We start from the raw sequence: 24,032 nt of genomic DNA, 5'->3' as shown, positions 1-24,032 counted from the left end.
AAATTGACCAGCCATGACAAGAATCATGTCATATTGTACATCTATGCACATTGCTGCATTAGCCCTAGAATGAGAAGTGAAGGTATGACAAAACTCACTCAATAACTCCTGCACAAATACAGAATGTTTGTTCAATGTGTCGGTTCGAATTATTACAACTTCCTTCACCTGTGCTAGGAATGTACACGAACATATCGGTGATTGTGAATGCTCCTGATTCTCTTATGGGCAAATCATTACGAGAACTTCCATTTCAAACACATAGGGATTGACGACACTTAATGCACTCATTTGCCAACCAGTAGAGAAATTCTTGGATAGCTTAATGGATACATGTCCACTACAGCTCAATTATCATTCCCAGTGGGTAATATGTGGCTTGGTTCACTGACTTTGTCTAATTTCTCTAAATATTTTCAGTGACTAGAAATGTACTTCAACTCCTAAAAGTCAACAAAACTTTCCTCACAGGGTTGAATTCTCCTTTCCTGCTAAGAGTGGTCATTTTAATGTTGCACCATCTTGAGAAAATGTACATCTCCCTCATCAGGGAAAAGGGGGCACTGTATAATTCTCTCTGACCGATCTAAAAATACTTTGTACATCTATTCTAATTCTGAATAGACTCTTATGTAATACAATAGGCGTGCTACAGATCTATAGAATTATACAAGCATGCACATCATAATTGCATAATCAGAGTTTTATGCAATGCCCACAGAAAGGACCTTTTTGAATCCTGACATCAGTAGCTATGTGAACTCACCAGACTGTTGCTATGGAGATGAATTGAGATTGTGCGGTGTTGCACCAATGATAACATCAAAACCAAATAACAGGCGAATCCTGCTATAATGAGATACTAAGGACTGCAAGATTATCCTTGTTATATCACAAGTAATCTCATCAACATGGGCACCCATGAGAAAGTCTTAACAACATATACACTTTGTAAACATGTGTGTCTGAAAACTCTTCTTGAAACCACCACATGAATATAGTCTATGTGTGGTTCCGGGAGTGGAAACATCATGTGGAGACAGAGAGAGGATGTATTGAGGGCTGTAGGGAAAAGTATTATTTTTTGCTACAAGTTTTCTACGAATCCCTCCTGGCTATTCACAAGTTGATGCGTCCAGTGATCGCAGCTAAAGATTCAGTCCCTTCCTCCCATTGACAATACACGTAAGATGGCAGATAGTACATAGCAGGTACGCCATACTGCATTCTACAGATGCAAATCTGCAGCCCTCACACACTGCACAACACAGCGAGTGTTACATGCTAGTTTCTTATTTTAAAGTGTCATGAGCGTTCAATGCGTGCCACATGTTTGTGTGTGTAATGTGTATACTGTAAGATGTGTACCTGGTTGTGTATCACCCTGGCCTATTCTTTCAGTCTTGTAGTGAACAAAGCAAGGAAGGGATGTAACAATTCATTGTTAAAATCCACTCAAACTGTCAAAATGAAATATCAAGTGGCTTTTGGCATAAACATTATTAAAAACATCCACACTAGGAAAATCTTCTCGAAGAAACATGGGAAAGTCTTTTCAGAGTAATAAAGTCTCATTGAATTGGTGTTCTTTATAACAGGATCCATCTATATTATAAGAATTACACATTTTTAAAAACTTACCCATCTTTACTAATACATATGGTGAAAAGTTGTTGGCCACTTCTTTGTCCATGTGGGTGACTGTGTTAGTGTACAAAGTAGTGGTTGTGTCAGTGATACAGTATTCAATCCTCAGAATGATACAGGACCTAAATCCCTTAGATTTGTCTTCTAACTGATTCTAATGAAGTTCTGGGCACAACATGCCTCGTTAGATATTTTGCTCCACAAACTGTTCATGCAGTACAACACAACTAACCACTAACATTTCTAGTGTAAACATTGGCATTCATATGATACAGAAAACACTGCCATCCTCCCTTTTGAAGGGATACATCCACACAAGATTGCTGTCAACAATCCACTGGCTATTTGCCCATCTCGCTGACCACAACGTGTGCAACTTGCCTCCTTCAATATGTAATGCAGACTGATGAGTTATAGATGCCACTCACAAATACTGACGCATCGACATGTCGCATACAACATCTTATCCAAGGGAACGGGGGAAGAAACGGGATGCCAGTCTCATATTCTTACAATTTGGGCTAAGATCATAACTTGTCCCATCCTTTGTCCTTGCGACTACTTGCCATCATGCTAAGCACAGTCTGCGTGCCCTGAGTCTTGCACTCCACCTCAACCTTGGCCTCGTGGGCCCTCAGCAGCCAGGACAGGCTGTCCTCGAAGTAGTTCTTGAGACCTGGCGGGAGTTCCAGGACGTCCAGGACGTTGAGGTCGGGAGGGACGGCCTTCCGCAGCGCCTGGCAGCACCAGAACTGCAGGTTGCTCGGGAAGGACTTGGTCTTCACCAGCCGCATGCTGGACCGGGCAGCCGTGGAACTGACTATGGGGTACCAGGTCTTGTTCATCAGGTTTCTGGCAGCTATTCCTGCACAGGGGAACAGAAAAGAGGGTACTGCTCTATTATCAGTTCTTAAACGAATGAAAAGAAACAAAAGATGTGCTGCCCAGACACAGATACAGTGCACTCCTGTCATTACAAACATGATTATAATGAAACCCTCATTACAATGAGGTAAATATTCAGGTCCAAAAATTACTGTCTACATCTCATCTTTATAATCACCATATTGCTTGGCTATAATGAAATTATGATATAAAGAAAGAAAACTGCTGGTCCTGAGGACTTTGTTACAACACAGTGAAATCAACACTTAAAGGAACTCTGTACAGTTCTGGTTGAGGTGAGGATGCAGGTTTACAACATTTTTTTGGTGAGATAATGAAAAACCTCTTATGAAATATGAAAGAGCATGTAATTTCAAGAAGGATTCAACGTTTATTTGATGAAAATTGGCCATGAAATGGCTGAGATATCCAAAACAGCAATCCTACTAAAATTGACAGGCCACAACTTTTATCAGGATCTCTTTGTTTTTCCTTGTTTTTAGATATATCTCAGTCATTTCAAAACCGAATTTCATCAAATCAACTTTTGATTCCCCTTAGAATTGTACGCTCTTTAATATTTCATAGAGTGGGTTCTAAATATCTCGCAAAATGTTACAAGCTGAATCCTCAACTCAACCATTACTGTAGAGTCCCTTCAAAGATGAATAAAGGGCTGTGAGTGTCAACTCACCAAGTCTCTTTCCGTTCTTGTAATACGTCAGCGTGCCAAACCACATGTCTAGGTGCATGCCGATGATGGCCCCCTGACCAAACTTGCTGCAGTACATCCTGCCGACCCCGCCCTTCTGGAAGCGACCGGTGTAGGACAGACCACAACTCTCACTTCCCGCCTCGTGGCCCAGCATGCTGCAGAAGGCACGGGAGTACTGGTTGAGATCTACCTGTTTGGTTCCCACGCCGATCATCTGCCAAGAGAGCAAAGTAAAAATAAAATAGGTCTCCGACAACTACCCCCACATACAAGTACAGTGGCACCTCGTTAAAAACCACTGAGGTTATATACAACAAAACTTTCTAGTAGCGACGCGGTTTTGCTGGTCCCAACTTTTCATACATTGTACTTCTTTGTTTTTGTTAAAGAAGCCTGATATATCAAGGTACAAAGTACTGTTATGGTTTTAGGTCCTCACATGTTAAAAGTTTTCCTGTAATGGGTTTGTGCTAACCTACTGTTTTGATAATTTCAGAAGATGAAAGATTTACAGAAAATAAACTATGATATGCATGTACACATTTTCCTACTCATAACTATGTTAATTTGATGTTCCAAATGCCTCACTTTTCTCATTAAGAAATGACTGACTGAAATAGAATTTCTTGACACACAGTAAATATTTGCTTAATGTACAATTGTGTAAGTCTCTTTTAGTCTTGCCTTCAAATACATGTAGCTTCAGCTTTGTCTCTCAGAAAAAATAAACAAACAAACAACCTCTCTTATTCATTTGAAGACTGCCTTGAAACAAACCCAAACATCTCAAAGAACGAACTTGTGGAAACACTTCAAACCGAAACCTTATATTAAACAGATGCAGTTTGGTAATGATCATTTACTTCTGAAAAGGGGTGTAATGTCAGAAGAGGTTGAAAACATGCATGTTCCCATCGAATTGACATGTGCTACATAGTAGCTTGGAAAAGAACCACACCAGACCACACAAGCTGATAGCAACTCTTGTTGGAATGGCAATTGTCATGGTAATGACAAGAATCCAGCTTCCTGATTGGCTGTTGCTATGGGAAGTTGCCATACCAGCAAGAGTTGCTATCTTAACATCTTTTAACGAAATGGGGGTACTGCATGTATGTGTTCAAACTGTATCACCGCACATGTACAGTACATAGCAGTACTCATGACAGGTAAATTGATTGTTGCAATGTACACAACCAGTATGTCCCTAGTTTAGTTGCTAAGAGTTTCGATCCTCAGTAATCTTCCTGTCTATGACCATGAAGCTTTCTTTGTGAACGGGCATTTGTACATAGTACATTTCTTTCTTAATAACTGAGCAGATGAAAAAACAAAACTGTTCAAGTAAATTTCCATTGTTTGTTTTCCCCAAAACTTAAATTGGATTATCAAAATGGACTACAAAACTGTCCACAATACTAAATGAAAGAGACAAAAAAAATTGCACAATTTCAAAACAAAACAAAAAACAAAACAAAAAATCTGAGTTTTTTTCTTAAAGAGTTCTTTTTAAAGGTTGTTTTGTTTTGTTTGTTTTGTTTTTGATTTGTTTTTTTTTGTTTTTTGTTTTTTGTTTTGTTTTGTTTTGTTTTGTTGTGTGTTTATTTTTTTTTTGGGGGGGGGTTGCTTTTTGGGTTTAGAGAGGATGAATGTGCATATTTTCTCTACATGGGTGTATGTATAATAAGTGTGGAAAGCAAGACTGGTTTTGTAATGCAAGTTAAGAGTGATGTAATCAGTCTTAAGTAAACACAGGTGTTTTGTCAGAACAAATACAGGAACTGGTTCCTGACAACAACCCTTCAATAATTCACCAGGTACATTTTGGCCACACTGCTATCAGAGGGTGCGTTCAAGCGCTCTCATAAAGCAAACTGTACTGTACCCGCGCCAGAGGAGCGCTCGAACGCTCCTAAAGTGTACCGTACCGTACTGTACTGAGCCAAAGTGGACCACTTCCTGATGTGCTCCAAAAGCGTACCAAAAGTTTGCTGTAAAGCATCACGTATCATGAGCACATGCATGTACGTCACAATGCAAAGACATCATTCTCTTTGTTCGAGACAGCTGCAAGTAGTTCAAGCGCCAGGTAAATTACATTCTTGCTACAAAAATGTTTGACCTCTTCTAAAAATAGCTCATGAGGTACACTTTCTCAACAGAGCGCTAGAACACTCCAAAACTGGCATGGTACGGTACGGTACGCTTTAGTTCAGTTCGCTTTGGTTCGCTTTAGAGCGCTCGAATGCAGCCCTAGTGTTACATTCTGCAGAACTTCCATCAGTCTGTTCAATAAATCTGCCAATTGTATTCTATGTGCTTTAGTTTCATAATGTTGGCAATACAAAGATTTAATGACTTAAAACAGAGTGCCCACAGCACAAAACTAATGAGTAGAGTAGCCACTTTAAAGTTACTGTTGGGTATTCAGAGCTCAAACACTTTAGTACACATGTAATTCATTTAGGAATAACTGAGAATGACTTGATTGAAGGCAAGGAGTACAACTGTCATCAGCTACAGTACATGTACCTCAATAAACTGTCCCCAGTTATCAGGAACAACAATTGCACCAGGACACTGCGGCTGACAAAATATTGCACTTCAATCCCATACACTTTGAAACCTTTCCGGTGACTTTTGTACTTTTCGTATCAATGGTACAGTCATCACTTATTGCTTTAGTTGCAACATGACACGGTAATGGATGACATTGTCAGGAGACGGCAAGTCCCTTTCTCGACGGGAGCACTATGCCCTCTATCTTAGCATGTTTTGGCAATAGCTTTTTAAGTATTTTCCACAGTTGCTTATAAGCGTCTGATACATTGAGGTGCCCATCATAAAAAAAAAAAAGTGGCAAAAGTGTAGCAAGTTAACTGTGCTTCAGTCGAATCTCTTGGGACTTCAAAAAAAAAAAAAAAAAAGGGCAAACCCCCCCCCCCCCAAAAAAAAAAAAAAAAAACACTTCAACTCAGAGAAAAAGAAAATAAAGAAATGGGTCCTAGGAAATATATTCCACTTTTTAGGCAATATTTATTTGATTTTGGTTATGCAACTTTGACTTCTGCAGAGTCTATTGTGCTATGCTCTTGCATCACTATGACAAAGCCAATTTTACATAATGCATCCTGACAATATGATTTCCTTGATCACTTTATGCACTTAGTTTTAGAGGTATGTACAAGTTACATGTATGTCTTCAAGTCTGTTAAGTTGGTCTTTAGACTGTAAAATGACAAAAATAACACAAATTAATTGACAACAAATATAATAAGACAGGGGACTATGTGATGCACGATGAAGGTTTAGGAAATTACAGGTGATGAAATACAGCAGGGATCTTTGGAATCTATGGGGACATTTTATTTGGACATGATTTGCACTGATGTGCTGTGCTTTAATAAACAAGTATAAAAATATGTGCCAAAAACCTTTCTCTTTTTCCTCAAATCTTAGAGAGCTTACTTTGGCATTGCCTTCAATGAACATGTTGTCCCTTACTTGTCATATCCATGTCTGATTTGATTTGATTTGTTTTAATAAGCTAATTAAGTACTGTAATGCGTAAACCAACATTTAGAAAGCAGGCATTTATTTTTTGAAGATTCAGCTGTATCATATTCCCTTCTTCTGCTCACCATGTCGGTGCCATACACAGGGGACACCATCTTGACCTCCCAGTAAAACTGACCGTCCCTCATGAGTTCCGAGCCTCTGGCCGCCGCGGTGCCACAGCTGTAGTCCAGATGAAAGCGCACCTCGGTCTTCATCTTGGCCAGGCAGCAGGCACTGGACTTGGCATTGTCATCCCACTCCCATTCAAACCCTGCCAGGAATGCATGTATCAGAATACAAATTAATTACTGTAATTCTATGTAGTAAAATCAATCTTCTTCTTCTTAGGTACTGTCCAACACCCCTTTAGTGGGGGCCAACCGGACAGGGGGATCTAATGTGTATACAGTGTAATGTGTATAAAATCTAATGTGTATTGTATGTACATGTACATACAATTTAATGTGTATACAGTGTAAACCCATGATGGTGCAAAAGTTCTTTTGGCGGACCATACTGAAAATGCATTGGCAAACTCCAGTATCAGAAGTCAGTACCAGCTTTGGGACCAAGAATGTTTTAAAATTTTTCAAAATGCCCACTTGATGCACTAGACGGGAATAGCCCCCAGCATTGCCAGGTATCATTTATACACCTGGGTCGAGAGGGACATGGCGGGTAAAAACATCTTGTCCAAGGACGTTCAAGCACTGGGCGGGAATCGAACTTGGGTCCTCCGATTGGGAGTCGGAGTCTTATCCACTATGCCACAGCGCTCCCACAAAATCCTTTCAGTATTTGGACAAAGAATTTGAAAGTCTGGAGAAAAAAAAAAAATCTTTGACATGATAAACATGGGGTTTAATGACCCCATCACTAGGTATCTGTGAATATATCAATTCTTTAAATAAAAGATTCTGGGCAATACATCAGAGTGGTATACGAACTACAGGTAATTGTATAACCACAAGTAATATCCTCCTGTCTAGTCTGAGCTTTAAATTTGGCAGGACTTCCTCATGTCCCCCCACTGCTCACAAATTATACATCCGAAAAATACGTGCGAGTGCGTGTGTCTAAGCTAACAAGGTTAGGGTACTATCCAAACGCAGATACTGCAGAGTTCAGTGGTATGACAAAAAATAGGGAGGAGGGGACATAAGAAAGTCTTTCCTTACATTTTTCTGCTGAATTGCTTTCTGAACTCAGTCATACATTCCTTTCTTCACAGATATTGTGTCAAACATCTACAGGAAAGTTGGAGTTTAGCAGAAGAGAGATATTGTTCTCCACATGTATAGAGATCCTCTGTTCCGCCTATAGCTTTACAGTGCACTGACAGTCTTTTTGTGGTCATTCTCTTTTTTTTTTTTCTTTTTTATAATGCCTTGATCCTTGTTGTCACTACCAAACTCTTTATGAGTAGTCTGTGGTCCTCAATACACATGATCTATCAAACGAGTTCTGGGCCGGGCATGACAAGCTGTAGAAGATTGAATATATGTCTGTCTTGTCAGATCAGTAGTTATTCATTTCAAATTTCACAAAGCAGTGAGGACGGGCGGATTTTGCTACAACACACATACAAGTAACATTCTATAGGCACTTGCCCGAGTATACTCAGGACTCGTCCTGAACAGGTTAATGCAACGTTCTGTGAGGCCTTGATATTAGCATTACTGCATAATTGCTATCACGAATGACTCTTGAAATTTTAACATACAAAGATTTTTTTTTTTAAATGTGTGATTCATCCATGTATTGTACCATCCATTACTGATACAGAAAGACAACTTCCTTTCACAAATGTATGAAGTTGATGTTTACAATAAAAAGCTATGGTATTATAGTATCTAGACATGCTTTGGTTCCAGGGGTAAGCCATTAATTGCCTGAATAACTGATGAAAAACAATTTCACAACTGTCACAAAATGAGCACCTTGCTTGCCACTGAAGACCATGGCATGCGTGTATGTAAACCACAATTTCCTAAACATTCGCTGCATGAAACTTCCACGAATTGTAGAAGACAGCATTTTTTGCGGCATGAAACTTTTACAAATCGCCACTGGCGTTCAATGCATTGGTAGTCAAACACTTCTGCATGCATTTTACTTTCGCAAATACTGGCTCCTTGCATAATTTGCGGAAGTTTCATGCACGTGGAAATTTCTGGTTTCACAGAATTAGCAGAAGAGGTTTAGAAAGTCATAGTTTCTCACCAGTGTATTTGTTGTTACGTTCATCTTCTTCGGCACCACTGGAACTCATTCCCATTTCCTCCTCACTCCCAAATCCAGGCCAACCAGCGCCATCTCTCAGAATACCCACTCCTGTCCCTTCGAGGTTTGGCTGCCACAGCTGAGTTCCCTGTTTTCGGGCGGGAGGCTGCGGCGAAGCACCTCGTCGTGGACTCGCACTCCCGCCCGCCGTCGAAGGTGGTTGAGGGGAACTCCTCAAGGAGACCGAAGCAGTGGTACGTGGTTCTGTGAAGGATGCGGTCGTTACAGCTGGCCCTACTACATGACGTGCATGTTGTCTGCTGACGATACTACATGTACTACTACTACCAACGTTAGACTGGGATAAGTCAATGGGAAGAGTCGAGTTTGTGCTCCTGTTTAATGACGTAGGACATGATAACGTTGTTCTTGGATTCAAAAGAACTGGGGACGTAGATCTTCGAAATCGTTTTTCTGGTGGCTGATGGAAAGTATGTTGCGAACTTGTTGAATTTGTTGAAGAATTTGTTGCAATGTTACGACTGCTACTGCTGCTGGGTCGTTTCATAGCAGATGGAGTCGACGAAGGAGATGATCCCTCAGCCTCAACATCAGGCTCAGTGTCGATTGTGGTACCCAAGGGCAAGGCCAAATTCTCGTCCGATTCTTCTCTCTTGCGTTTACTTGCACTCGACCTAATACCCGTGCTGCTTGGTTCCATGATTACAGAATTCTAACATAACGACTAACATGCAATTTCACAACAATATGTGTTTTACATACGTTGAACCGAGTCGCGTCCTGTCCTCTACACCGAAAATGAGGTTCCCCCACAAATGAAGTGCAGTGATAGACGTCTCTGTTTCCGTGGAGTTTCCGTATGTCCGTGTCGTGTCTTCCCAATGCAATGGCAGCATGGATGCAATGCAAATGATACGTATCGACCTCAGCAGTTTAGGCGTCCATCCTGATTTCTGAGTAGACTCACAGTGAACATGGAGTAGATCTAGTTCTAGACCTAGATCTAGTTATATTCTACGATCTACGCTGCCGCTGCAATCGTGATATGGTTCGGTTACTAGTAGATAGATCGTAGTTCCACTAACGTTGATCCACCATGCACCACCACAAACTGGGGCCGCTGGTTACAATGTACGTTTAATATCCAGGTTGCGTTTGTTCACGCGCAGCGCACATACAGTAAATGGTTGCAGTACCTCGGTAACGATTGAATTTACAAGAACATCTGTGGAATGAGTCTATCAGATACATGCGATGGTACACGTGATTTATCTGCAATGATAGAGAGCATAACATCAAGGGGGGGGGGGGGGGGGCAGACACATCAATATTACTGTATGCCTGTGCTCAGTACATGTACTGTGATTCGACCACTCAACTCTCGCATTTGGACAATTTCATACCAACTCCCTTGGTCATATACAAACGTGTAGGCCTATTTCAGTTATTATTTTCCATAGTAGAAAGAAAATTTACCTAATTCAATCCAATCCGGAATGTGTTCTTGTGTCTCGGGTTTTCCATGAGGCTCCACACGTAGTGTTTATTTAGGTTACTCAAGTGATGATCAGGGACAATATTAAGCAACAATATATCCTTACGAAATCGCAGATTAGATTTAAATGTTATAAAATCAAAATTGAAAACCTGTAGAGTTCTACCTACTCACTGGAGCTGTGTAAGCCCTTTATATGAGCATACACACATGCACATTAGGCCTATATGAGGAGTTCATTAATGCAAAAAGAAATAAACCCCATTTTATTTTCATTTTTACGTAATGGTCATCATCAAATAAAGAAAAAAAGTCTTTTCAATGATACTGCACTTGTTACATAAAAAAAAAAAATGTTTTTGTAGATCTCAAAATTATCACATAGATAGCTTAGGTCTATATAGCTGCAGTACGGGCCGGTAATGCAATTATATTCTTCGTTTTTCAGCAGCTTCAATTTCAATTCTAAAGTGGATGAAAATACATGTATCGGCTTTTGCATATATACAGATTTATATGTATATTATGTTAATGATAATGATGATGATAATAATAATAATAATGATAATAATAATAATAGTAGTAATAATAATGATAATAACAATCATTCATATATATATATATATATATATATATATATATATATATATATGGGGGAGGGGGTATAGGCCTATATTGCATACTAAGATTTTCCTCATCATGAAACTCATTTGTATTATTTGTATCACAATACGAGCTGGAGGTATCAAATTTGTTCAGGTCTGAAAACCTTTGTCACACACCTGAACAGAAACATACGTGTTTTTGTTTTTTTTTTCTGTTCCCCCCCCCCCCTTTAAGTTTGCTTTTTTTTTTCTATGCAGAAAATTGCATGCAGGTATCAAAATGTTTCGGATCTGAAGGATCACCAATCTTGACCTTTTCATTTCATTTATTTCATTTCCAACAAAAGTATGGTTATAGCATAACATTTGCGTATATGCATAGTCATACAAAACATTAGCAGCTCATTTCATTCATTGTTATGCTCTAATCATACTTTTGTTGGAAATGGAATAAATGTAATGTAATGAAATGAAATGAATGAAATATATGAAATTACTTGCCGTCCTTTTTATATAGACCTTATTGTCATTTTGCTATGCCCAGACTTACTCTGGAGTGATTGTGATGATTACCCACAATTACAAGTACTCTCTTTTGAAGTCTTTGATATACTCAGGTTTGGAAGGGAAATAGAGAAATAAGAAAAAGTTAGTAGACATGAGGGAGAGAATTAAGATGCAAGAATAGGTAAAATCGAATTAATTTACAAATAATAGAAATACGTTTGTGCCATGCGGAAGGACTTTCCAAACCATCTATGACATCAGCCTGTTTGAGATGCTCATGCAGGTATAATTTGTAATAATAGCTGTTTTTGGCTCTTATCTGCTGGAAGTTCACTATTATTGAAGACGTTTGAAACGGTACAATTACAAAAATGCTAGATTAAATCCATATGCATGGTTGTGTCTGTTATACGCTATTGAAAAAAAAAGGAATAAAAACCTCAGTCTTAAGGACCTTAAAAAATGATAGAGCGTGTCAAGACTATAGTGTATAACCATTCTGTCGAAAGATGGCGCGCTCCAACAATACAAAATCACGAAATTGAAGAAATATACAGTACTCCATAAATACCCTGTTCTTTTTGTTTTGATTTGTTTTGTTCTGTTTTGTCTTTTGTTCTGCAAGAGCCATCTGTAATGGAGGGACATACGAAGAATGTCCGATACCTAGTCTCTGTTAAAGCCTAATAATTTGGTTCATATTTTGCTTTACACCAAGATTTGATATATCAAACAGTTGAAGATTTTAGCATGGAAATGTAAATCAGAGGAACCAAGAAAATAAATCTGACATTGAATATATTTCGTTGTTTATCACATCGTCTGATCTTATAATATTCCCGCGTGGTGTATTGTAGACCAACTTTTCGTATCCTCTGTCTCGAATGATATATTACCACGAAAATTATCCTCATTGAAAAAAAAAAACAAATCTAACAGAGAGACAACGTTTGACATAAATCTAATTGAGGAGAGAGACGTCTGCGGATCTAGCCTCAATCGAAATTGCCGCCTCTGAATGTCTGATAAGGTCAATGCTACCACAGCTCTTGCATCTCATATTTGATTTACCCTTTCAGCATCAATCAGTCAAATGTACACAAATTTCACACCACATACATAATCATGTGGGGGGGGGGATCACGTGGTATGCAGAGGATTAACAAGAAGAATGTTGGACAAGAGCCAGCCGGTCCACGTGAAAGATGATTGCATCGCATGTCTGTGCACAATACGTACTCTACGCTTGATTCTGCGTCGCTTTATTAGCCTTCTCTGATCCTTGAAACTGACAAGCAACATTTCTCATTGCCTTCCTCCATTTTCGAATTAGTGGCGGATCCGCGGGGGTGGGATGGATAGGGGATTTAAATCTCTCTTGAGCTCTTATTAATTTGCTTCTCTTCATTAAGAAGCTCCATATTGTTCGGTTTTTTGTTGGGTGTAGTTGATTTACCGCCTACACCCAAAATCCCCCTCTTTTAGCCCCCCCCCCCCATTTTTTTTTTTTAGCCAAAAAAAAAAAAAAAGAAGTGAAGACTTTTATTTGCTTGTCTGCAGATTTCGGGAGGGAAGTGGCACGACAAAATGCGAAGACCATTTTTTTTTTCGCTTTTGCTTGTCATGACCCAAACTTGACCCCCATATTATATAGCTAAAAGCTAGATCCGTCCCTGCGAATATTACACTTCTACTCTACTTTGACATGGAGACTTCACGTTCATACCCTGCACACTCCAACTGTATAAACAGCGTTTGATCTCTGTCAATACGATGCCTCTGCTCCAAAGACGCTTTCTAATCCATGAATCTTTAAATCGAGGATAAACGACGCTTTCATTTTTGACATGCGATGTAATTAACGGGGGACAATGATGACAAGCAGATTGAAGTGTAAATCGAAACGCTGACAGGATATTCTGTCATCCCTGCAGTTTAGCATGTTTAGTGATCTCTGCTTATTTAAGTTCTCTTATGATAGAGTCCCCTTATTCTTGAACACACATTAGTAGTACCGGGCAATCAATGTCATTAGAAGAACATTTCAAATAAGTTAAACGAAATACTAATTTGGATGACAGCAAGAATGTTAGGAGGAACGGTGCAAATCACTGGATGATGGTGTAGATTTTACATCATGCCTCTCTGTTGTCATGGTGATGCCATGGCTGTTTAATCATTGTCAAGAATAAAAATACGACTTCCCCATCTTTTCATGAACTCTCTATTAAGAAGCTCAGACTGCTGGTGTAGCAATAAATTTTGTCTGAAAATGTCAATTGCAGCGAAACATTTGTGTGTGTGTGTGTGTGTGTGTGTGTGTGTGTGTGTGTTAGTTCATCATGATATCTTTTTGTAACTATCGATGACTGTGATAAGTGATTCTTTTGCATCAAGACACGCCCACCTTTTGAAAGAAGCTGATGCTGACATTTTTTTTTTTAATCCAAGAAATCTTGCCAGTTAACCGTATATGCAGCCATGTAGGAGGGATGCAGGAAGGCAATTATTCACTCTACTGATTTATGTAAGAAGTGCTCAGTTCAGGCGAGCTTTGTTCCATACTCAAGACTGAAACTGCGAGAATGACTTCGTCTACAAGTTCACCAGAGAACAGTTCTACGGTTGAATTTGAACCTCCGAGTCATCTTGGTGTTTTTCATATAGATATCTGGGTGCGCGTTGTTATAGCCATCTATCTTGTTCTTATGATGTCGATAAGCATAGCAGCAAACGTAACACTGTTTCTCATTGCCAAAATAAATCCCCGATTAAAGAATCGCGTTTCTTCTCTCTTTGCCATCGTTGCCATGTTGGTGAACATCTGTCATGGGCTGTTGCTCAACTCGCTCGGTCTCGTGTGCGTTGTAGCTGATGTCCGGCAAAGCACAAAGTTCTGCAGAATGTATATGATTCTTTCCAATACGTTCCCAAAACTCGCAGAGCTACTGGCAACAATAGAAGGTGTGCGCTTCGCCATCGGTCTGTTGCGATCAGATCTTAGTCTGAAGCGTGCATGTATAGCTCGAGCATCGTCTGTTGCTATGGTGATCAGCATTATCTTTGTCATTGTCGACAACGTGCCGTTGATCATGGCCGAAGTCGTCTCGACTCCGTCTTGTTCTGTTGTTATCTCAGGATGGTTGAAGAGGATCTGGGTGACGGAAGGAGTCGTAATACTCTGCTTTCCTATTATCACTTGCTGGATCATCATTTTCTTGACATTGAGGCAGTTTCGACGCGGCAAAGCTAGAGTTGGAATTGGCTCCAGAGGAGCATCGGTGCATCGGAACCCACCAAGAGATGTACCAGAAAGTGTTGGCACAACGGAGCAGAGTGGACATGAGGGCAGTGACATGGCATCGTCAAGCCAGGGAGGTGAGAGATCTCCCCCAGCTCCCTGGTCAAGCCAGGGGTCAGCTAGGCCTGTCTCAAGTATTTGGACAAGTCGCAGTGGACAGCACTCAGAGCGACTCCCCAAGGATGAATATGATCAAAGAAATCGGGAAGGATGCTGCCGTGCTGTCAAACGGCGATCAAGGCATGTCTTTCACTGTAGCGGCTGCGCCAGCGCGAAAGCCCGCATTCTGCGTGTCGTCATCCTTGCTCAAGTCATTCTTGCAGGAGGGGCACCTATCCTGTATTCGATAGGTGTTGGTAAACCAACATATGCAACTTATGTCTTCTCTCAAACTGCTTTCTTTTCCACGATATTGCCGTCTTTGTTGCCACTGCTAATTCTCTATAACAACAAATACTTTAAGGGAGGTTTTACTGAATTTTACCGAAATTTGATAAACAGCACCAAATGAATCTGAAAAGCCGCTACTACTGTGATATAATAATATAGATATATCAAAATATGTCATAAATACTTATATTGTTATTGAAATTATAGAATGTAAATATCATTATATATCATATGCATCTCGAATCTCACTGTTCCTGTATTCACTATTCTACTTACTAACTTTAAACATCTTTCTCGAGTTTGCCACCCTTGAATTTGGCAAAAGAGAGAAGCTTATAACATAAGGTTTACAGTTTACTCGGAAACATCAAATCACTCAATATGAATGAATTCAAAATATATAGTCCAAGGCCAGAATTAATATAATTTCATTCTTGTCATGTTTTACATGTGCCTTAGCAATTCACTCGTGTTTTCAAAATGGAGATAGAGAAACTCTCTATTATTTTCTGATCAAATGACTGCAGTTTAGTATAGTGGTGAACCTTGGGTACTTTACTTTCCGCAAAACAATATTTGTAGATGTATATGAAACTTGATAAAAAAAAAAAAACTGCGTTACATGTTTCAAGTTTTACACAGACATCGAATTCTCAGTTGTTTTTGTCTAAGACTGCATGCGTGGAGGCCCGCGTTTGTAAATACACTGGGTATTCTGAACTACAGCTAATAGCTTTGAAGATTTTATTATGATCATTTTCAATTGTCATTCTAACAAAAGAAGACATCGTATTTTATTCGTATTCGATGTATTTGCGGAAAAAATAAAGATCACAAAAGCCCTAACTATACATTATCATCAACTTTGTCTAGTCAACTAAATTTGTCAGCTCAAGATTAAACATTTTGGTAAAACCTTGACACTTCAAGGACTGCATGCCGCCAAAAAAAAAAAAAAAATGCTGCTAATGAAAACTGCACTAATTGATTTGATAATAGAATCCTCCAAGTCGAATACAGAGCAAACAAGAGCGATATACTTTCACTCTCTCTGCAAATGGTCTTGATTACGTAATTCTCTCACTTTCTCCCTCTCCCCCTCTCTCTTCCTGTCTCACTGTGCATTTTCATAAAATACTCAAGTATCGCTGCAGAATTTCCCTTAATGTCTTTCTTTGCAACTGCCAGGAAAGCAGGGCTCGGCATTAGCGATGACCCGGTGGCCCGGGGCACTAAAAGTTGATGTCGGACCACCAAACTTCCAAAATATTTGTCTTTTATAGTAGTCCGATCGGACAAATAAGATTCAAAGATTATGTTGATGTTTCCTTTTATTTCGGGCCGTGCAACAAAATGTCAGATCTAAAGATTTTAGAGACCCCAGAGAGTAAATTTGGTGTCGAGCTCTGTTGTAAGTATTCTGGCATGGCGAATTATGACACTGCATGAGAAATAGTCAATGGATTCCATAGTATGATGCTACACGGTAACAATTATTATGTTTTTGTATATGTAACAATTGAACATTGTCGCTTCTCATCCTGACCTCCTCTCAATCTCTCTCTCTCTCTCTCTCTCTCTCTATCTATCTTTGCTTTTTTCAAAACCTATTCGAATATTGCTCCACTTGTTTTACCTTTCTCAATCTTTCTTCGCAAAATATTCCGTAAAAATATATGGATAACGATGACTCGTCACAATGAACATTAAATTTTATGTTTTTGTGTGTACATTGTACTAGACCTCCTCCCTCTCTTTTATTCTTTGATTTCTCATAACTTACTCGTGTCTTACTCTATAGTTTTATCTTTTTCAATCTTTTCTCGCATAATGATCCGTAAGTACTCCCTTGTGGGACCAATCGAGTATCTGAATATAAGAACGACCCAAGTCCATGGAAGACCATTTCGAGTAAACTTCATATCTTTTTAATTTGTCCAATAATATTCTGTTTAACTGTGATGGGAAGGCATATCCAAATTAGAACATATATTATTATGACAATTAACATTTACATTAATTGTGGAGAGGCCATTTTGTGTGATGGACTTGGGTCGTTCTTTGAATCATACACATGATATTCTGCTATAGAGATGAGAGAAGGATGAGAGAGGGCGCTATAATATGAATGTAAGAATGACCCAAGTCCTTCATTCTTACATTCATATAAGATTTAACTCATTCATTTCAGGCTCTTCCGGGGGGAATTGGGATTTATCATTTATACACAAGATGAGTGCATGCATAAGCTACAATTTCCCATGTCAAACTGAATTCGGCCAAAAATTAGACTTGGGTCATTCTTATATTCAGGTCTTCAATCAAATATTATAGTCGACGAAAAGTAATGATTGAAATTCGCCCTAGAAAATTGTTCTGCTTCTGCATACAATCGAATTGTCGGTTCCCAACCCGACCACTAACCTCTCTCGCTCTCTCTTTCATTCTTTGCTTTCTCATAACTTATTCGTGTCTTGGTCTGAATAGTTTTATCTTTCTGTTCTGTTTCTGTTCTTTAAATGTATAGATATACTCCCGCACGTCCAATCAAAATACGAAGGTGTAAGTCGATGGATAAGAGTGATACGCCCCACAGTAAATCGTTCTAATTCTGTATATACTATACAATCATTGAATTGTTTCTTCCAAGCCCGAACCCCTCCCTTATTTTCATTTAGCATGTTCATATCATATAAGGCTACTTGCACATTGCTCTAGATAGCTTTATCTCTCTTTGTCATTCCTTGAAAACTAATGTCTTGTGAGTGGTATTGCACGGCTAATTAGAATATCGAGATGTAGTCAATTACTGTAGATCCAGAAATTTTCACAAGCACGATTTTTTTTTTTTTTTTTGCGAAATTCGCGAAAAGCCTAGACCCATGAAATTTAAACGCGCGTGAAAGTTCTTGTCTTCACTATGCATTGAGTGCAAGAGGCAATACGCGAAAATTCCATGCAGCGAATATTTCTGGTTTTATAAGTACAGTAAATGAAATAACCACAGTAAGGCACCACAGTGAATTCCTCTCTTTCTTATTGTATATACAATATTTATCGTTGTTTCCTCCTGATTCCACGAATGAATTTGATTGACATGTGTTAAAAGTCTAAAACAAACACACGCGATAAAAGTATGCAAGCAAACCAGCAAACATGTCATTCCCTATACAGCACGCAGTTTATGTCAAAAACTTCAACAGGAACCCGGAAATAATATGGCCTACAGTGCACTTCCGTTGTAACGAACACGGTTATAACGAAATTCCGGTTACAACGAGGTAAACATTCAGGCTGCAACATTATCGGCTCTATGCACTTTTATTGTTTATTTGTTCGGTTACAGCGAAATGTCGATATAACGAAAGAAAACTGCCGGTCCCAAGGACTTCGTTATAACGGGAGTCCACTGTATCAATTATTATGCGTTGATCCAGATCTACAATGTAGAATTCTAACACGAACAAAATAATTACAATGAAAACAGCAACTTTATATAGTTTTGATACGTTTTATATACTGTCTAATTGATTGTAATGCATATTGTCATCCTTCAATATAGACTTTGGAGGCGGTATACCCCAAATAGAACAAGAACCACGCGGTACATGGTCGTAGCAAAAAAAAAATAATAATAATCAAAAGCTATTGGTGTCAAAGGTATACCATCACGATTTTGATAAACTTGGCTAGTGTTTTCATTCTGACTTCACGAAACATTCATCTACAGTTATTCCAGACGACGTTTGTGAGACTAAGTATACATAACAAAGTCCTCCTAATATTCGTGAATTAAACTGATTTGACCAACTTCGTGTTATACTTCGCATTTTCACGACATTCATGTTGTTTCACGGATTGTACTGCTTTCACATATGTGTATGTGTTTGTTCGTGTGTGTGTGTGTGTGTGTGTGTTTGTGTGTGTGTGTGTGTTTGTTCGTGTGTGTGCGTGTGTGTGTGTTTGTGTGCGTGTTTGTGTGTGTTGTGTATGTGTTTGTTCGTGTGTGTTTGTACTGGCAGGGAAATGGGATTGTGCATCCGTGTGTTTGTGTGAAAGAGTTGAAGTAGTAAACAACGAACTCAATCTTTACGAATGCAGAGTAGAACGGAGATGAGTGGTGACGCCTTCGTAAGGGTGACACGCGTCACCCTGTCCTGGGATTAACACAAGATAGCAATATGATTTTTAGACATGTATTTTAAATTTCGTGCGAAGATGGCCCAAACATCAGGCCAAAGCAGGCGTCACACTGTTCCGAAATTGAGCAAAGATTTATTTATTTATTTATTTCCGTTTTATTTCAACAGTGTAGCCCTTTCAGTTAACAAACTGCTCTACCAAGGGGCCCTGCACAATAAAAAGATACAAACAAATATATTCAAATGCACAACGTTACAATCAAACCAAACGTAAACATATCAACCACATAGCAAAGAAAAAAAATATGTGTAACAAAAAGTATACTATGATAAGAATACAACATGAATAAGAAAGAAAGAAACCGAGAGAACATAAAACGCGAGTTAAAAAAAAAACACAACTATAACAACAACAACAAAGATGCTCACACGGTAAGGGTAATGTTCAAATAATTCGACTCTGATCGCAAAATATATACCGAAGATCTTGCGAAAGTTCTTGTCATGATGCACCTTCATTTTGCTGAGCCACCTCCCATGAAGTTGCTGCGGGTGACTAAGACACTCTACTGGTGGTCCTACGAGGGCTTAAGATGCTCTCACAGTAATATTTACTTACTATATTATTGATCTTAGTACGATCAGAGCAGAATTTGAACATTTCCTTGATGTCCATCTTTGCTCCATTTTGGGACAGTGTGAAGTTGTAGGAGATTAATATTCGTCTACAGGTACAAACTGAATCGCTGATGGAAGATAGCGGAGCCCTTGGAGATCGAAGATTGTGTGGTTGATAATTATGACGTACGTGCACATTGTCAACGAATTAACGTCAAGGATGTGCAGGGATGTACAAAGAGCAGTTAAGGCTATATCAGCGTCTGCGTGTTGAAAATTATGCACCACGTCATCGCATCGCGCTTAACCTCTATGGTTGCCGTGGTAGGCTGATTAATGGTAATGCACGTGAAAATGCGGAAACGGGTATTAGTCGGTGTTGGATTTCAAACTTAAAAGGGAGATTAGAAATGGTACATAGCCCATCATGCACTCGGCATCGAGGCAGATTTGGCCTGTTTTTCATTCGTCCTCGGCCGCATCATGGCAAATTTCCAGTCCAAATTTCAGCTTCACGTATAATCATGTGCATGTGCAGTCTTTCACCCGTCAGATATTGGCGAAAGTGTGCTGTGAGAGATGGGCATAATCTACATTGTTACTGTCTACAACTGTAGCTTCTAGTCCAGCAGCCTCAGCGGTCAATGTTGAGAGACAATTAGGTGGACGTTTTCATGCCCATCGAAAGAGTAACCAGTATTCATCTTATATCGTTTTTATGACGGCAACTAATAAATTGGTGCCTCAACGTAAGACCGAAGACCGTCATTCGTGATGAAATTTAAGTATGGAAGCGCGATAAGACTCAAGATGGTTCTGATAAGAGAAGAGGAAAGGAATAACGGACAAGAACTTCACATCTACTGTGGACATAGATATACTGTACATGTTGATGCTGTGGTATAGCTGATTATGGCCACTGCGAAGAATTAAACACTCACTCAACTCAGTATCTCAACTGGTAAGGAATTTCATTTCGATAGAGTTTCAAGTGGAATTCTACTGACTGACGTTTTATGGCCGCTTTCTTGGTTTGGACAGGAGAGTTGATCATTGCCGAGATTTTACGTCATTTAGATTACGCGCGTCATACGTAATCATGGATTGGGAAGAGAACAACGAAGGTTACACTGAACAAACTATAAGTAACTTCAATATCTACAACATAACCTTGTGGAAGTCTTCCAAGAATTCTGGAGGTGGAAATAATTCTGTCCAGATGCAAATCGGGATCACTTTCTACTATGGATTTTTGATTGTCTTTGGACTCTTTGGAAACGGTCTCATCATTTTCGCCTTTGCGAAAAGCGCAGCCATGAGAAGAGTAACCGCAAATATTTTCGTGGTGCACAACAGCATTCTGAGCATCGTTAACATATGCGCGTTTTATCCGGTGTTCCTGTCCATTGTGTTCAACGGTGGAGATGGCGTTTTGAGATCTAAGTGTCTTGCCATACACGTGGTCTTCGACATGTTGTTCGTTGACCCATGCCTCTTCAGCATGCTGTGCGTAGCTGTCAACCGTTGCTTGCTGATAGCCTCCCCACATAAGATGTATCTGCGTTGTTGCAAGACGAAGGTGATCGTACTCTTTATGACGACATACTGGCTCGGTCTGATATGCAAGGCAATTATCCATATGATCTACTATGATGTAAGAACATATCCGCGCTGTAAGCTGGTAGGATATCGCTACAGGTGGCTAGACTATCTCGACATATTTTTCTTCGTCCTTTTCTCTGGTATTCCGAGCGTCGTCACACCTTTGTGTCACTTGACAATTCTCTACTTCATCCGATCGAGCATGAGAAGGGTTCGCAACGTGTCAAACATAGACAGTGGCTCAAAGGCGACGGTGACTGATGCAGAAAGTCTCGTCTCGGGAAAGCAAGGTACCAGAGGGGCAAACACGAAAGCAGACAAGATTCCCGACATCACTTCCATGTTTACTACTGAGCCCTGCAGCGCCCTCAATCGTCCAACGTGCAGCCAAGACACCGATGCGCCAATGTTGCGCCCTGTCCCCGTGACCATACAGACGGCAGCCATCAGTCGAGCGAAATCTGTAGTCATCACCGATCTTACGTCTGGCACCGTGACATTTTCCACATCCTCTTATTCACATGTAAGTCACTGCGATGCATCCGTCAACAACTCATCGAAGAGCTCAGGCTCTAGTCAACTGCAACGACCGGGACTGAAATCTCGACAGTCAACGCTCTTCAGCGTCATGAGACGGAGCGACGGAACCAAAATCGAACCAAAATCGAATCGGAATTCCAGAAAGGCTGAAATCCGGCTTGTCAAGATCATGGTAGTCATGTACCTCATCGTGATCACAGTCTGGTTAGGTACGTTGCTACCTTTGTTCCACCTCATTGACCTATTCTCAATCCACGTCCTCACCACTTTGGGCGGACTCATGCCTCTGTGTCATGCCTCGCTGCCGTACGTCTACCTCATTGGGAATCGCAATTTTCGGGACACTCTCAAATCAACCAAGGTATTCTCTTGCTGTCGAAAGGCAGCAAAGCCCTAAGATGGTCATTGATGTCTGATCTACAAAGGGATGGCTTGTAAGTGACATTGTTGTCTCCACAGAAGCTCTAAAATTACCATCACTCCAGAAACACTAGGTAACCATTGACACAATTTGGTGAAGCGGGACATGATATTGTGGGTGATAAGGCACCCTGTTATGCAATGTGCTCGCCCAGCATCGCCAGCCAGGATTCGAAGCCGGTATCTCATATGTTTAAGCATCAAGAAGCACTCTGGTAGACATAATGCAAAGTCAATTACTGACTGAATTTCTCTGTCAAACAGGTACAGAGATTCTGCGATACAAGGAGTGGCCACTGTTATGTCACTGTCTGCATGTTAAAGAAAAATAAATAATTCATTTCGTCATCGTATAGCGCTTAACTCTATGGTTGCACTGGTAGGCTGGTTAAAAGTGTAATGCAGGTGGACATGGTGGAAGTACACAATTAAAGCGTACGTGCAGGTAGTCGGTGTTGGATTTCAAACTGAAGAAGGAGATAAGAAATTCTACATAGTTCGCACCCAGTCGGCATTCAGGCTTTTTTTTTTCCCTTGTTTCTCTCGGCGTCGGCCGCACCATGGCAAATTGCCGCTCCAAACTTCAGCTTCACGTTGTACTCGTGAATGAATTTTGTCCTTGATTTATACTGTATTTGAATAATAATGTTAGTTACACACACACACACACACACACACACACACAAACACATACACGCATACTTATATCAGAGGCGGATCCAGGAATTTCGTAAAGAGGGGGCGTGTTTACAAAAAAAAGGGGGGGGCGCACGCACCCCTCCCCCATTTTTTTCTTTTTATTTCTTTTGTTTCAACAAAAAATAAAGGGGGGGGGGGGGCGTGCGCCGTTTGTGGTCCTCCCTGGATCCGCCCCTGTATATAAATGTCTGTGTGTATGTATATGTCTAGATATACAAATCATAACCTTACACATCTTAATCCAAAGGCATTCCCGTACGCAGTTTAAGCAGTCAGTTGAATGTGAACGCCACGATTTCAGATGTAAATAGAAAAAATAATTCAAACGTGCACCACCGCGGCCACATTACATGTGCCATATTAAAGGAAACCAAAGCCCAGATATAAATGTGGATTAAGTGAAGGTGGAAATATTAGTAGAACACATCAGTTTGAGGAAAATTTAGACAATCGCTGGATAAGGAGACTACTACACTGCATGACGTAATTATGGACAACAATATAAAGAAAATATAAAGGAAATTTCAAATATTTTCACTTTTGTAGCAGAATGAAAGAGCACTTGACTTACCACTATCAGAAAGCAGGGGGAATGATATTAACCTCAACATAGTTAGCAACAAGTGGAATCTGTACTTTTCATGAAAAGTGACATTTTGTATAA

At 39.8% G+C, this 24,032-nt stretch overlaps 1 protein-coding gene across 1 annotated transcript; it reads right to left on the bottom strand.

The window, feature by feature from the left end:
- Positions 1-1,362: 1,362 nt before the first annotated feature.
- LOC140231917 (uncharacterized) lies at positions 1,363-9,829 on the bottom strand. Its single transcript, XM_072312065.1, has 4 exons — positions 9,029-9,829; positions 6,889-7,076; positions 3,227-3,461; positions 1,363-2,512 (listed from the first exon to the last, which is right to left on the bottom strand). The coding sequence occupies exons 1-4, from the start codon at positions 9,747-9,749 to the stop codon at positions 2,175-2,177; spliced, it is 1,482 nt and encodes a 493-aa protein (XP_072168166.1). The 5' UTR covers positions 9,750-9,829; the 3' UTR covers positions 1,363-2,174.
- Positions 9,830-24,032: the final 14,203 nt, after the last annotated feature.

Source organism: Diadema setosum, chromosome 8, assembly GCF_964275005.1.
Source record: "Diadema setosum chromosome 8, eeDiaSeto1, whole genome shotgun sequence".
NCBI lineage: Eukaryota > Metazoa > Echinodermata > Echinoidea > Diadematoida > Diadematidae > Diadema > Diadema setosum.
Note: the sequence above shows the minus strand (reverse complement) of the source record. Positions and strands in the feature narration are given on the sequence as shown.

Bases quoted from the DNA above. Each gene is read 5' to 3' on its own strand.
- LOC140231917 (XM_072312065.1), bottom strand. From the start codon at position 9,749: ATGGAACCAAGCAGCACGGGTATTAGGTCGAGTGCAAGTAAACGCAAG. The intron at 3,462-6,888 runs GTGAGCAGAAGA...CTCTCTTGGCAG, and splicing joins CTGTGTATGGCACCGACATG to ATGATCGGCGTGGGAACCAA. The intron at 2,513-3,226 runs GTGAGTTGACAC...TCCCCTGTGCAG, and splicing joins CAAGAACGGAAAGAGACTTG to GAATAGCTGCCAGAAACCTG.